The sequence below is a fragment of the Hyperoodon ampullatus genome (assembly GCF_949752795.1).
Source record: "Hyperoodon ampullatus genome assembly, chromosome: 20".
Lineage (NCBI taxonomy): Eukaryota > Metazoa > Chordata > Mammalia > Artiodactyla > Ziphiidae > Hyperoodon > Hyperoodon ampullatus.
This window is the reverse complement of record NC_136933.1, coordinates 27,931,496-27,946,336: the sequence shown is the minus strand read 5'-3', so window position 1 is coordinate 27,946,336 and position 14,841 is coordinate 27,931,496. Positions and strand designations below refer to the sequence as shown.

Here is a 14,841-nt window from a genome sequence, read left to right as displayed (position 1 = left end):
TCATGCTTGAAAATGCCTCCTATTTCTATAAATAAATTAACTTTTCTATTTCTACTCTTAGAAATGATATAGTTTGATGCCATGCTTAGGCCCAGAAATATATATTACTGTAGTCCCATTTTTTCCTACTGAAGGTGACTGAGTATAGGCTCCAGGTAACTGGTATATGTACAGGAAATGCTGAGTCATTCACACAATGTGGGGGCGGGGAGAAAAACTTTACTGAGTTCCAGGCTGCCTACTAGGAATAGCAGACCTGTGCAAAGGCAAGTTCATAAAGCTTATGGTTCAGTGCTTTGCCCTTAGCAAAGTGCTAAGAAGTAACAGAGCAGGATGAGGAGACAGGGAGTGGTCCAAAGTAGATGCCAGTTCATACACAGCCGTCAGAGGAGGTGGACCCAGGAAGGGGACTAATGAACAGACCGGAAGGCGGGACAGTGAGCGCAGAGGCCCTGGGGCAGGGACACACTTGGCTGTGGTCCCAGCAGGCTATGGTTAGAGGGGGATGAGGAGAGGTGGGGTGGACAGAGGCCAGGCAAAGTGGGCGTGAGATGGGGGCATTGGGTCAGATCACCTAGGGCTTCTCAGGTCCTGGTCAGGTTTGATTTTATTCTGAGTGGGGATGCGGAAAGTGTAACAGTTTTGAGTGGAAATTTTTAAGATTCAAGTTAAATTTAAAAAGGATCAGTCTGGTTAATTTGAGTGAAACAGATTCCAGAGAAAAGATGAAAGTAAGAAGATCATTTAGTTTTCAGTACTATTGTGTGTGCGCTTGTAAGTGTATGTGTGTGTGGTGTAAACAGCATTAAGAGATGATTCCAAAGGCCTGTGGCCATTATGTATAATATATATGTTACACATATATATATATATATATAATATATATATAAACCTAGCTAATGATCTCTAGTTTTGAAACCTCTATATCTAATTTTCAAGTAAAGCATTTGTTTTTAGTATTTTATTTATGAATAATTAGAGAAAAAGTATTAAATTGTTTAGTTACTATGTTTTTGCAAAGTTACTGATTTATAACCAGTGAGGCCTGCCTTGTGAAAGCATATCTCAGAAATTATAAACTTATGTATTTAAGAATATAATTTGTCATATAAAATAATTTAAATTACATTTGTCACACACATATTTTCCATCAAAATACTAATCCTAGTGTTAGAGATATGTTAAATAAAAACAACAATAAATTTATTATATCTATACTGATTTTTCGGTTTTTCTAAAAAGATAACATATTTTAGTTTGGAACATTGAATAGCTATTTCCTAATTAATTTCTTTATCAAAAAACTGTAAAATGTACCAAAAGGAGAGTATTTTCAAATACTATTGCAGTAACTAGAATTCTTTTAAATTACTTTAAATAGACATATTATCTAAGGGGAAATATTTATAGTCTTCCTATGTTTTAATAAGTTTAAATAGGTCAAATATCTAATCAATGATTTATCTTGACTCAAAGAAAGAATACTACACAGCATTTTAATACGGTTTTAATTCCTCTTGTTTAGAAGGATCTATATAATACCAGTGAAAAGAACTGGGAAAAGCACTAATTAAATTCATCTAAATAATTGGTTCTTAATGAGGGGCAATTCTGTCCCCACAGAACAGTTGGCAATGTCTGCAGACATTTTTGGCTGTCACAACGGGGGCGATAATCTTGGCAATTAGTGGCTACAGGGTAGGATGCTGCTAAACCTTCTACAATGCAGAGGACAGCCTCTCAGAACAAAAAATTATTTGGCCCCAAATGTCAGTGGTGGAGAGGTTGAGAAGCATGATTTCAGTGTTACCTCTTTATAATAACATTTAAAAAGGAATTTGCTTTCTCCTTGCTGCTCTTTATTATAGGAGAGACCTGTAATAATGAGGTGTAGGTACCTCCTAGAAAATGCAGGGTCTTAATTCATGTACATTTCCCGAGCAGATAACTGAAAAAGAGATACGAGTGAATATTTTATGATTGTGGATATCTCAGATTCATAATTTTCCCTTGGAAATCGGTGATGTAGTTAAAAATTAGGACAGGGATATATGATACTGTGTCTCTATGTTCCTTGGGGCCTTTAGATTGAGAGATTTTAATCTCTGAACTCTGAACTGTCACTACTACTATTGCTGCTATACTAGTCTTACTATTACAAATGACAACAAAAGCAAAATCAATAAACACATATTGAACCACAATAGAGTCTATTGCATAATGCTGTAAAGACCAGCTGACGTAACCCATTGCCTTAGCCCAAGGCTAAGGTCATAGAAGTGTCAGCTTCATCCTCCGGTCCATCGAGATACCAGCAGCTGCTCTAGTAAAGTTCAGTTATCGTCAGTATTTTTTATTGGGCACTTTAAAAATAATATATGGTGAGATACAAAAGTAAGTAAAATATCATACATGATTTTGAGAGGGGTTTTCTTTTGAGATTTTGAGAAATATAAAGAGATTTATTAAAGGATTGGGCTCATTGGATTTGGAGGCTGAGTTTTAACACTTGCAGTCAGCAAGCTGGATCCAGGGGAGACAGGGGTGTAAGTTCCAGCCCGAGTCCATGTATGAAGGCAGTCAATCCAAGAGAGTGAATTCTCTCTTAATCCACCTTTTTGTTCTTTTCAGGTCTTCATCCTCACAGACACACTCGAATAGTGTTTAACCCAATATCTGGGCCCCCTGTGGTCCTATCAAGCACCCATGACACCTCTATTTTCCTAGCCTCAGTCCCACGAGAGTAGACTCTGAGATCCAGACTTAGTGCAGCTAATATATTTGGGAGGTGATTCAGGAAGCAAAGTGAACTAGTGAGGAGGTAAGGCAGGGAAGTGAAGAATGCCATTGAGGTGTGTTTTCTTTTATGGTTATAGTGTATTATGCTCACAAAGATACCTGTTTCAAGGTCTTTTAAATCCTAAATAATGCTTCAGTGCATAGGTTACAGTTTCAAAAATCCAGAATTTGATATGAGTGTTTCTCCTCTAACACTTGGGAAGGGGGGCTGTTTGCTAGCCAGCTGAATTACAAACCACTTATGCAGTCTTCGCTGTCAGATTTAATATATTTCATTTAATCACCCAACCACAGCATTGGATTTGAAAACTTTTAAGTTTATATATGTGTGTGTGTGTGTATAAACTTTTTATATATAAGTGTGATATGCTTATATACACAGTTATTTATTCAGTAGCCAATGTAAATATCTGTTCCAAGGGATCTCGTCTGTCTAGTCCCACAAGCTGCCAAAGGCAAATTTCCCATCTTGGTAACAGGCTGACTTTGTCTATCACTCTAATTGTAACACTGATGTCCCTAATTGTTAAATGCAATTGTCGCTTGGTATCCACGGGAGATTGCTTCCAGGTTCCCTTGCAGATAACAAAACATTTGGATGCTCAAGTCCCTTACACAAAATGGCATCGTATTTGCGTATAACCTACACACATCCTCCTGTATACTTTAAATGATTTCTAGAATACTTATAATACCTAATACAATGAAAATACTGTGTAAATAGTTGTGGGCATGCAGCAAACTTAAGTTTTGCTGTTTGGAACTTTCTAGGAATTTTTTTGTATATTCTTCATCTGTTGGTAGAATCTATGGATGCTGAATCTGCAGTATACACAGAGGGCCAAGTGTATACTGTTTGCTAGGATTATCTGATAGGAAAGAAGGAAGGGAGGGACAGTATTTACAGACTTGTCTTAAAACATGTTATTTCACAAATATTTATCTACCCTATATATACAGTTTACTACGTACATAACATTTTGTAATAGATGATTATATAAATTGAATATCATCTATTTTTTACTCTGTGGAAAAAGTTACAGGATCCATTTCTCTTCAAAACAATATTTATTCCAATGCTAATTTGTATCCTAAATGTATTTTATCTTACTGACCTTTTCCTTGTCACTTTTCCAAGATAATCCATTTTAAGTTTTCATGCAACTATTTCCTACTCAGAACTTTTTTATGAGTTGATGTGTCTCTGTTATCATATTATTCAAGAACTTATCTGAAATTCAAAACCAAGTGCACATTCCAGACTCTACAGGACATACAGATTAGGGCAACTGCTTCTTTTAAGATCACTGTATTTTCAAGCCAGCTCTCAAAAAATGAAGAAATGATGGCCACATACTGTTAAGACTCACAGTGTTGCCAACTTATTTCCGTCTTCCAAGATGCAGAGAAAACCTTTGAAAATACGGTTAAACTGTCTTTGAATGTCAGGTGTATAGTGACTGCACGTTCCAGATTTTAGAAAAGACACAATTTCACTTCTTTCTATAGTGGCAGTTCAGTTAACAACGCGATGTAATGGGTAGACTTTTTAAGTCTTTCTGTAGAACAAAACTAACAGACCAGGAGAAACCCTTTGTCAGATTGCGTGTCGCTATTTGGGGTTCAGAAAATATGTGTCACTGATCGAGAGTGACACTTTGTGGAGGTGCTTGTGTATGAGGCCATTTTCAAGTACGCTTTCTTTGTTTCTGTCCTTTGCAGCTGAGGGTGCCTGTGGAGGGACCTTACGTGGGACGAGCAGCGGCATCTCCAGCCCCTACTTCCCTTCCGAGTACGAGAACAACGCCGACTGTACGTGGACCATCCTCGCAGAGCCCGGGGACACCATTGCGTTAGTCTTCACTGACTTTCAACTCGAAGAAGGATATGACTTCTTAGAGATCAGCGGGACGGAAGCACCATCCATATGGTGAGTACTGGACAAGAAATGTCCTTACTGCTTCGTACAGTAGACCTTAGAAAGCTGTGTTCTTTCCTTGCCTTGCTCTCTTGGCTGCTAAAGTGTCATCTATATTGTGACTGATTTCAAAGTTTCTTAGATGTCTTTGTGCTGGTATTTGGAGCTGGAGATGTTATCTGGCCTTGGGCACTGGAACGTATCATGTCGTCATTTTAGATTCTTACAAAGCAACACAGAAGATGGCAGCTAAGTGAGCTAAGCTAGTTTTGGATTTGGTCTGGAGCTGATTCCGTGTAAACAGATATTTTTAGACAGTGGAGATTTAAAAATGTCATGTCACCAGCCATTTGTCGCCTCTGCCGCAGATGTGTGATTGTGTATGTCTTTTCCTCCCTGGAGATGCTGCACCAAATCATATAACCACCTATGAGGGTCACAGGCAAATCATAAATACTAATCTGATATATAGATAATGCCAGTCATCTGATGATCAGTCCTCTGGTGTGTGTGCTAGTGGCAACAGAAGAAAACCTGATCAAATACATTACAGTCTCTGGTCTATGGTGTTTCTCGTGTGGGAGCAGCTCTAGCTGTGTCTGTAAGTACAACCGAAAAGGGAGAATTCGAAGAATAAATGTTTGAAGACTTAAGGTATACTTTAAATTATGTCGTTTGTTATGGGTTGAACTTCTTTGTTTGTTTTATTTTTTCAATTTCTTAGTATTTTAAAAACTGCAGCTGTTATCTATTTCAGGTCTTGAACAATAAGGAAACTTGCCAATATGTATGTTCAAATTAAGTTGGGATAGAGGAACTGTTGGCTGTTTATGCATTCATTGGTGGAGGAGATGAAATGAATGATTTTGAATATCTCTATAGGTTTAAGTCTGTATTTCAGTACAGAGACTGAAGGGTAAAAATATCAAACCTGACAAATGTCATAAACTGTTTTATGTTTTAAACCAATTAGCAACATTGAATTTTATTTTCCAAGACTCAAAACTCAAAGCAGAGGATTCATGTTTATAGTTTAAGTCATTTCCTTTCATTAGTTTTATTGTTCTTATGTTAAATGCTACTTCAGTTGAAAGAAAAATAACCACTGCCTCTGTGATCTTTGTTTTTAATTTCATTGATCTGAGTAATACTTTTAGATCAGGCAAGCTTACCCTTTTGCTTATTTCATGTTATACAATTTAAAGACTCAAGGATTGGTTTATGTTATTATCTATCTACCTTTTTGTAACATCAGAGTTAGTGGAAACAGATACCAAACTGAAAGCTGAATGTCCTGGATTTTGCTCCAAGTTCTGTCCCAAACCATCCTTGTGACCTTGGACAAATCATTTAACTGCTTGTATTAAAAGGGGCTGTCCTAAATGAGCTTTTAAATTAATTCATTCAATATCTACTGAGTGCCTTTCTCTGTGTATCACTGTAGGAGATTCAGTGATGCAACACCCTCCTAGCTCTAAAGTCACCTTGTTTGGGTTTCCAGAAAATCATTGCCATGCAAAACTACATGGTGACAGTTTCTCAGAAATTCAGTGACTCATGGTAAAGGCCTTATTTGTGAGAGATTCTAGAGATGATGGGCTTCACCTGGGTGGTGACGTGTCAGGCTGGGGGAGAGATAAAAAAGTAGGCATATCGGAGGATGATTGTAGACTCCACAGTCAAGGTTGGCTTTCGCCAAACAAATGCTGTTTATGTAGGAAAGGAAACTCAGATGTCCATATCCAAGTCTGAAAGAAAAATAGGAATGTTGAACAGAGATGCCAGTCCCGGTGGCGCAGAGCCTCACAGAAGGCCTTGCGGCGCGTTCCCACACCACGTGACTGCCCTGAGCAGGGAGACCTCCTTCAGTTCACTTGTCTTCAGTAAGTGGTCCCCAGGAGTGAGACGATGTTACTTGACTTGGTTTTGCCTGTTTCTTCTTTTCTCATCCCCTTGCGTCCTCTCCTCCTCTCTGTTTTATCTCCTTCGGTCCTTCCCCCCGACACGGGTCCCCTCCTACTTCAGTACCAGACTCAGAAAAATGTGCTCGGACGGGGTCTTGAATCTGCTAAAATTGCCATCTGTCGGAAGTGCCAGGTGAGGCCACGGCAACCTGCGGGGCCTGATAGCAACAACTCACAGTCGTGACATAGAGAATATTGTCGTGGCAGCCAGAGAAATTGCTCTGTGTCTTCTTGGTGTTTGGATTCAGACTGGAAGACGTTTTTCCAGCTGTCTGAAATCTCCCCGTATTTGCCAGGACACCAAGATCAATGATCCAGCAGCAGTTGGGAAGAATTGGGCAGTTGATGGAAAAGCTGTCCATGGGACTCTGACCCTGGGTGCCTTCTGGTCTGATAAAATGGGTTACCTGTTGGTTCATCATGATTTCTCTGTTGCGACAGCCATTATCAGACAGAGTTGTACTGATGCTTATATTCTCCTGATGATTTGCATTTTCCTGATGGTTTGGCACAAAAGCCCCATGGGGTAGTTATTAGTATATTTTTCCTCTTTTGATGAAGAGTCTGAGAGTCACAAAGGATAAGAGATGGCAAAGCTGAGGGAGCACCGGCAGAGCTGCACCTGCAGGCCCCTGAACCCAAACTCTGTTTTCTCTTTACTGTAAGACTGTCCCCCCCATGGAAGAACCCAGGTCTGAGCTTAATGGCCTGTCAGGAAGTTCCCTTTTCTCTGTTTCAGGACTGCACTTTGGATCCTAAAGCCTTGGGCAGACAACCACCGTAGGGGAGATGGGCCAGTTGAAAAGCCATTTAGCACACACGCTGCATCAGGAAAGTCAGGGACAGCAGGGACAATGCCAGGGATGACATTGAGTGTTTATCACAATTACAAAGAGAAAGATCCTGACATGGCATAGGACCCCTATTGAACAGAAGGCTCTTCAGTGGAGGCAGAAAAGGAAAAGATGGTTTTCCTAAATCATTACTGAAACACACATGGGCACATTTACAGTACAAAACAGGATCACTTGAGTTACCTTCTCAGATTTATACAAATGCATAATAGGGCTTATCTTCAAAAGACTATTATTTAACCGTAACTTTCAAATGACTGCCTCTGAAATGTTTCATGGTCTAAACTGGTACATTTAAAAGATTTACCCATCCCCCAAATGCAAGAAAAATACTAAGTGGCCGTGTAGGTGGATGCACCTCCTTTCAGGCACAAGGTTACACGGCAGCGGCGGTAGGACAGTGCTAATGGCTGTGAGTAGAGAGAGTGCACACACTCGTATAATTTTCCAATAATCTATTTTTAAAAGACAGACTATACAAGTAAGGGCACTCTGAGAAGAAGCTACTTGGAAAATTGTTAAGAACAATCATAGGATTAGCCTTATTTTCATTTCATTTGGAGTAAAATTACCAACTCAGCTATGTTTTATATAAGGGTTGCCATGGCTACAGCAGAGGCAGTCTAAAAGTGGTGGATGATGTAAAGTCCCAAAATTATCCATGTATTAAACGTGGCCGGGGTGTCATCACTTAAGCCTAATCGACTCTGTGTACATCAGATGAGGCTGAATTTGTTTTTAACTCGTCAGGTTCTAATTTTAGATAGGTTGGCGTCTTATCAATACCCTCCTTTAAGAGAGAGCTGTCATGCCTAGTTGTCTTTGCAACGTGGTCCAGTAATTATGGTTTTTTCCTGCAGTTAAAAACCTGGTTAACAGTAAAGCTAGCCACACATTCTTACTTTCTGAAGTGATTTGATGGGGTAGCATCTAACTCCTAATTCCGGAAATACCAAGAAGGCAGAAAATTGGTTTTATTTCAGAGTTCAGTTACTAAGGTTTCTAAATTAAGATATGATGGTTAAAGGGATGTTCCTAAGAACGTCACAGAGTCTTGACGAGAAACAAGGAAGAGAGCATTTACTGTCTTCAAAATATGCACTTATATTTGGGAATACTTATCTACCCCATTTCATGGCAGGGAGTGTGTGTATAGGGTAGAGAAGGAAAGAAAACAAGGGCTAATAAATGCGTTTAAAATATGCCCCAAAACTTACTTAAATGCGTCAGTTTCTTAAAAACCTTCAGTGACTGAGCCATGGGCCATCAGAATAAAACCTGAAGGCCTTAGCGTGTCATTCAAGGCTTTTCAGAGCTTGGCCCACCTTGCCCTCCAGTCTGGCCTTCTCCTCTGCCCGGCAAGCACCCCTCACTTTGCCCCACTGAATGCACCCCTGTCTTCACCATAGCATGTTTGTGTCTCTTGCACGCTTGTTCAGGAACCAGCCTCCACAGGGAAGGCCCACGTGGCCCCATTTAACCAACATTAAATTAACACATGGATGGTAGAACATTCGAAGAAGCACCACCAGTGGGGTAGACAGTTATATATCTGCCTCCCTGGAAAACCTCAGTGATCATCAGTGCAAGAATGCTTCTTGGCCGATTTAGATTAGAGCTGACTTCTTATAGCAATAGAAAATCTGTTACTTGATGATATTTTTTAAGGCTTAAGTTCAATCATTCACTAACCAACATGACTTTACCCCTTTGCCTGTCTGGGCGATGCAAGATTACGTATAAGAGAGCAACAGGTAGTTTTGTAACTATACTGTATTTTGTCCCCATTAACCAGGCACAGCTTCACCATTAAACCAATCTAATCAGTGACTTGCTGAAGCCAAAACAGAACTTCAAAGGAACTGGTGAAGCTGAGTGAGCTTCAGAGAACCCTTGAAGGGTCAGTTAACACCTATGATGTTTATCCAGCTTGTCACTTAATTGATAACTGACTTGGTGTCTATTTCATTTCTAATGAGGACGGATTATTGAGGCGCACACAGCGCAGAGACCCCTGAAATCAACCCTTCTGCTCACCTGCCCAGGGAGCAAGAAAGGAAACCCCTTCCCCTCCCTCATCATTTTATTTGTTAACTTCATTTTAAAATCATTTCACAGAGAACTTGTAAAACCAGCTCAGAGAGTTGGTATATCACCCAGCCCAGCTTCCCTTAACAATCACGTCTTATGCAGCCCTAGTGTCGTCGTGGAAACCAAGAAATTAACACTGGTGCTAACTAACTTACAGACCTGATTTCCCTGCGGCCCTTTTTCTGCTCCAGAGCTCAGTCCAGGGACCTGCACGGCCCTGAATTCCGTCTCTCCCACCGCCTCCACGGGGCGACTGTTCCCAGTCTTTCCGTTTCCATACCCTTCACCTCCCTCCTGTTAAACAGTACAGTCTGGTCACACTCTTTTTTTTTTTTTTTTTTTTTACATCTTTATTGGAGTATAACTGCTTCACAATGGTGTGTTAGTTTCTGCTGTATAACAAAGTGAATCAGCTATATGTATACATACATCCCCATATCCCCTTCCTCTTGCGTCTCCCTCCCTCCCTCCCTCCCTATCCCACTCCTCTAGGTGCTCACAAAGCACCGAGCTGATCTCCCTGTGCTATGCGTCTGCTTCCCACTAGCTAGCTATTTTACATTTGATAGTGTATATATGTCCATGCCACTCTCTCACTTTGTCCCAGCTTACCCTTGTGAAGAACCTAGGGGTAAGACAGGAATAAAGACACAGACCTACTAGAGAATGGACTTGGTCACACTCTTTTTGAAAGACGATGGCGTTTTTCAGGCATGAGGAGGAGGAGGCCATAAAACATGGCCCCATGACCACCAACTGAAATAATTGGTTTTCTTTCTTTTATGTTTTCCGTTTTAAATTTAAATTCAATAATTACGTTGCACAAACGTATTGGAATGTTTGCACCTCAGCATTTTCTGTGGAGCAAGCATAACATAAACAAATATCGTATGTGTGTATATGTATATATACAACAGTATATGAATTTCTACTTTTCTTGAACCTCTACATACTATGCAGAGGCCTAAGGCCATAATTAACATGATATTATTACAGCCCCTTTCCTAAACCCCTCTTGTACTCAAAATACCTTTCTCTAAAAATTTCTTTGAATAATATATTATTCTAAAAATAACCTTACACCAAATAATAATATTCAATAAGTATTGCCATGTACCAGGCAAATGTAATCAGTTGCCACTACTTAGAGATACTATTATCCCCATTTTAGAGGCGAGAAAAATGAACTCAGAGAAGGTTAAATATCTTACCACACAGCTACCAGGTAGCAGAGCGGGGACTGAAGCAGAGACAGCCCCAAGCTGTATTTCTTCCTTTATTTAAATAGATCGAGGTGATATTTCTTTACTGTTTTTAAGTCAGGAAACTAAAAGTAAATAAAATACTTTCATTAAAATTTTTATTATGAAAAACTAAAGCAGTATGTTACACTCCAGTATTATCCCAGAATGACTGCAATTCCGTCTGGCCTCATTGGACACCAACGGAAGCATGAGGCCACTTCAAGTCTAGATCTGGGCCTGTTACTCCATGGTGGAGACATCATGACCCCTTCTTTTACAGACTTCTTTTTCTGTGTTATTAGGTATAAGGTAAGGTAATAAATCTTAACTTACTTGTCATGTATAGTTGTGAGTATAAATACAATAATGGATGTTATAAGTCTTCTAAAAGGGGGCATGTCGTAAAGACATTGCCAACAGTGTAAATATTAAGGCTTCCCATCTACAACTTGGACTCATTTACGTTAGAGGTGGTGGGAAGATAATGGCCAGCCCCAATCATCCCAAACCCTCCAGACTCAATAGGGAAATTTGTCTGATCACAGGCAAGTCTGTGCAACGGGGAATTTGTAACCTGGTCTGAGACATTCTTTCCTACGCATCCTCCAGATGACACTTGCGTTACCTACGTGATTAGGTCACACACACACACACACACACACACACACACACACACACACCCATCCACAAGGCCTACGCAAACCCCTTTCCATTGTCTCCCTCTCCCGTTGGCAGCTAGCTGCCTGAGGACTCTTTGTCCCAACGGGCAGCAAAGGAATCACTGGAAACAGTGCAGCTGAGTCAAGCAGGCAGGCTGTGTTTCAAAAAGCTTCCAATCAGGTGTACTTTTCAAGGCACTTATTTCCCTCCGTTTTCACCTGAAATGTACCATCTGTAGTAGGTGCTGCGGGAAGAGTCTTTCTTGCTGGAAGTTGCCTTGAGGAGGAAAGGAGGCTGTTGCTGATGGGCCAGGAGAGACTTCTGCCTATTTGCAATCTCCCACGTCCTCTATCCCCAATTCAGGACCAGGCAAACATACCCCAGGTGAGGACTTCCGTGCCCTGCAATCTCCCTCCTAGAGATTGTGATGGGTTTCTTAGTGGGTACCCTGGTGCCATTTTATTGCCCAGAAGTGTCTCATTTCCATATTTCTTCACAGATGTCTGAGATACCATCAGAGTAGTTCATCTTAGATAGCTTTCATTTTGGCTGAAATCAGTATTTAGAATTTCAAATACATACAGTTGATGAAGTTAAACCATGTTCATCAATAAATATTTTGAACATAGGAAATTTATATGATTTATTTAATGGTGGTAGCTGTGGATAAAATGTAGTATTTTACACCAGGACTACATGCAAAAAGACCAGACCGAGGGATGATGAAGAGAAAAAAAAAAAAAAAAATTCCTGGTCCCTAAAGATGGAACTGATTAGAGAGTCCCAGAGTGTGGTTCTTTACCAAGTCAGGGCAGATTCCACATGTCAGAAACCTCAACTCTGCTGTGATATTTCTCCTGTCATAGGAAAGCCCAACCACTTCACCTGATGTTACTGAAGATTACATTTCCTGTAAATTATCAGTGTTACAGGCACTGGGAAAAATTTCCCCTTTAGGAATATAAATTCATTTCACACAATACAATATACTTGTGTTTTGTTCTTGTTTTTGTTTTTTTATAGCCACACCTCTCTCTTTTTGTATGTGGTCTTTTTCAGAAAGCAAAATTACACTTAAATTAACACTTTTAAATAAATTTCCCTTTTAAAAACACACTGCCTTTTAAGAGGCCATTGTGCCAGCTCTATTTTAGCCATCCTCCGATAATGCTGGCGGGCTTTCATTTATTCTCCAAATCAGCTGGATGTGTACGTCATGGCATTCCAGCTGTACACTTTGATATCTTCATTTAAACTTTCTCCCCAAACTCTGAACATCTAATTTTCCCTTTCTTCTTAAAGTTTGTACAATTTAATGGAGGACTGGTGAGGAGAATAAGGTAATTTTGTGCAGTCTAATTCGTCTCTGACAAGTGTGACAATTTATTACTCGGGTTTCATCCTATGGGCACATGCCATGTGAGCTTGGTGAGTCCTGTCTGTGAGCAGTGGCTAGAAACAGGAACGTTTCCCATCTTTGGACTTTAATAAACACAAGAGCTTAAGTCACTCTGATTTGAAACCCTTTAGACAATTATAGCCCATCATTTCTTTAAAAATGTATATATCCTGGAGGGTTTTATTTTTGTGAATTATAAATTTTAGAATAGCTGGAACTTGGGAAATCTCCTAATGTGATCCCTTTATTGGTTGGATAAGGAAACTGCATCCTAGAAAGATCATGTGCCTTGCCCTACAGTTTGGGGTTAGTGGCTAGGAGAGAAGCCAGGTCTTCTGTCTGTCATCAGAGCTGGACCTGCCGTCCTGTGAGGCTGTTCTCATCTGGCTGGGGCAGGGGTGGCCTGTGACCTCTAATTTTCCCATCTTCTTTCCATAAGCAGGCAGCTTGGAATAGTAGCTAAACCAAGCCTACTGATTCAGACTCGGGATCTAGCCATGGTTTTGCAACTTGTGAGCTTGATGGCACAGAGTGGGTTTCCTCTAAGTCCCAGACCCCTGTCTGTAAGATGGAAATGGCTCTGACAGGACCTCAGAGGCTTGTGAAATGGAGCAAATGAGGGGTTGCTTGTGAAGCGCTCAGCAGAAGGCCTGCAACGTACAGGATTTCTGTAACTAGCTGCGTGTTTATTGCTCTAAGAAACAGTGCCGTAGAGACTTCAGAATTCTGCCTTAGAACACAACAGTAACATGTTGAAGTTAAAATCTTTTTTAAAAAAAAAACCCACAGTTTTGTTTTTAACCTGTATTTAGTTTTAAAAGGCTATTTTCAGCAAATAACCTTCAATATTTTAATTATAAAAGCATCATTTCTTTTATGCTGAACTTTTCAAACCTGTGTCTTATCTTTGCTATGCACCTCTGTGAAAATAAAACTGCAGTCATAATATTGCTTTGAAAGAAGAGTTAGAACCAAATGCTGTTCCCTGTTTGTGTTTTGGCAGTGTGTTCCACCACAGTAAATCATTTTTAATGTGCAGGGATATTGTACATATACACCATTCAATTTTTTGAAAATCCAAATACTATATATATCCAGGTCATTATACTATTTTTTTATATAAATTTATTATTTTTGGCTGCGTTGGGTCTTCATTGCTGCTTGCAGGCATTCTCTAGTTGCAGCGAGCAGGGGCTACTCTTCATTGCGGTGCGCGGGCTTCTCATTGCGGTGGCTTCTCTTGTTGCGGAGCACGGGCTCTAGACATGCAGGCTTTAGTAGCTGTGGAATGCGGGCTCAGTAGTTGTGGCTCACAGGCTTTAGAACGCAGGCTCAGTAGTTGTGGTGCATGGGCTTAGTTGCTCTGTGGCATGTGGTATCTTCCTGGACCAGGGTTCCAACCCGTGTCCCCTGCATTGGCACGCGGATTCTTAACCCCTACACCACCAGGGAAGTCCCCAGGTCATCATACTACTAAAAGTCTACAACTTAGTAAAAATAGTGTGAGAACCATAGAATTTGTACCGAAGTACATATGTATCTATTTAGCAAACCTTTTAAAGGGCGTAACATGTGCCTGAAATTGTAATATATGCTAGTCCAATGCTTCTTAAATTTATTGTGTGTAGGAATCACCTGGGATCTTCTTTCGATGCAGATTACAACTCAGGAGATCTGAGGAAGGTACCGAGATTCTGCATTTCAACAAGTTCCTGGGTGATGTGGGTGCCCCTGGTCTGTGGACCAGACCAAGAAGTGAGGGTCCAGAGTGTTTGTGGGTGGTGCAGAGAGTGGACAATAAGATAATTGCAATAATAACGAATTAAGTTTCAAGTATACAATACAGTATTATTAACTCTAGTCATCGTACTGTATATTGGATCCTCAGAACTTATCTTGCAACTGGACGTTT

At 40.2% G+C, this 14,841-nt stretch overlaps 1 protein-coding gene across 1 annotated transcript in view; it reads left to right on the top strand.

Annotated features, from left to right (window-relative positions):
• CSMD1 (CUB and Sushi multiple domains 1) overlaps positions 1–14,841 on the top strand; it is a gene marked incomplete at its 3' end in the record, with an annotated part of 1,679,169 nt that overhangs the window by 879,838 nt on the left and 784,490 nt on the right. Inside the window, exon 5 of the mRNA XM_079726547.1 lies at positions 4,522–4,729. Coding sequence (XP_079582673.1) covers positions 4,522–4,729 — 208 coding nt within the window. The remainder of the gene's footprint in view (positions 1–4,521; positions 4,730–14,841) is intronic.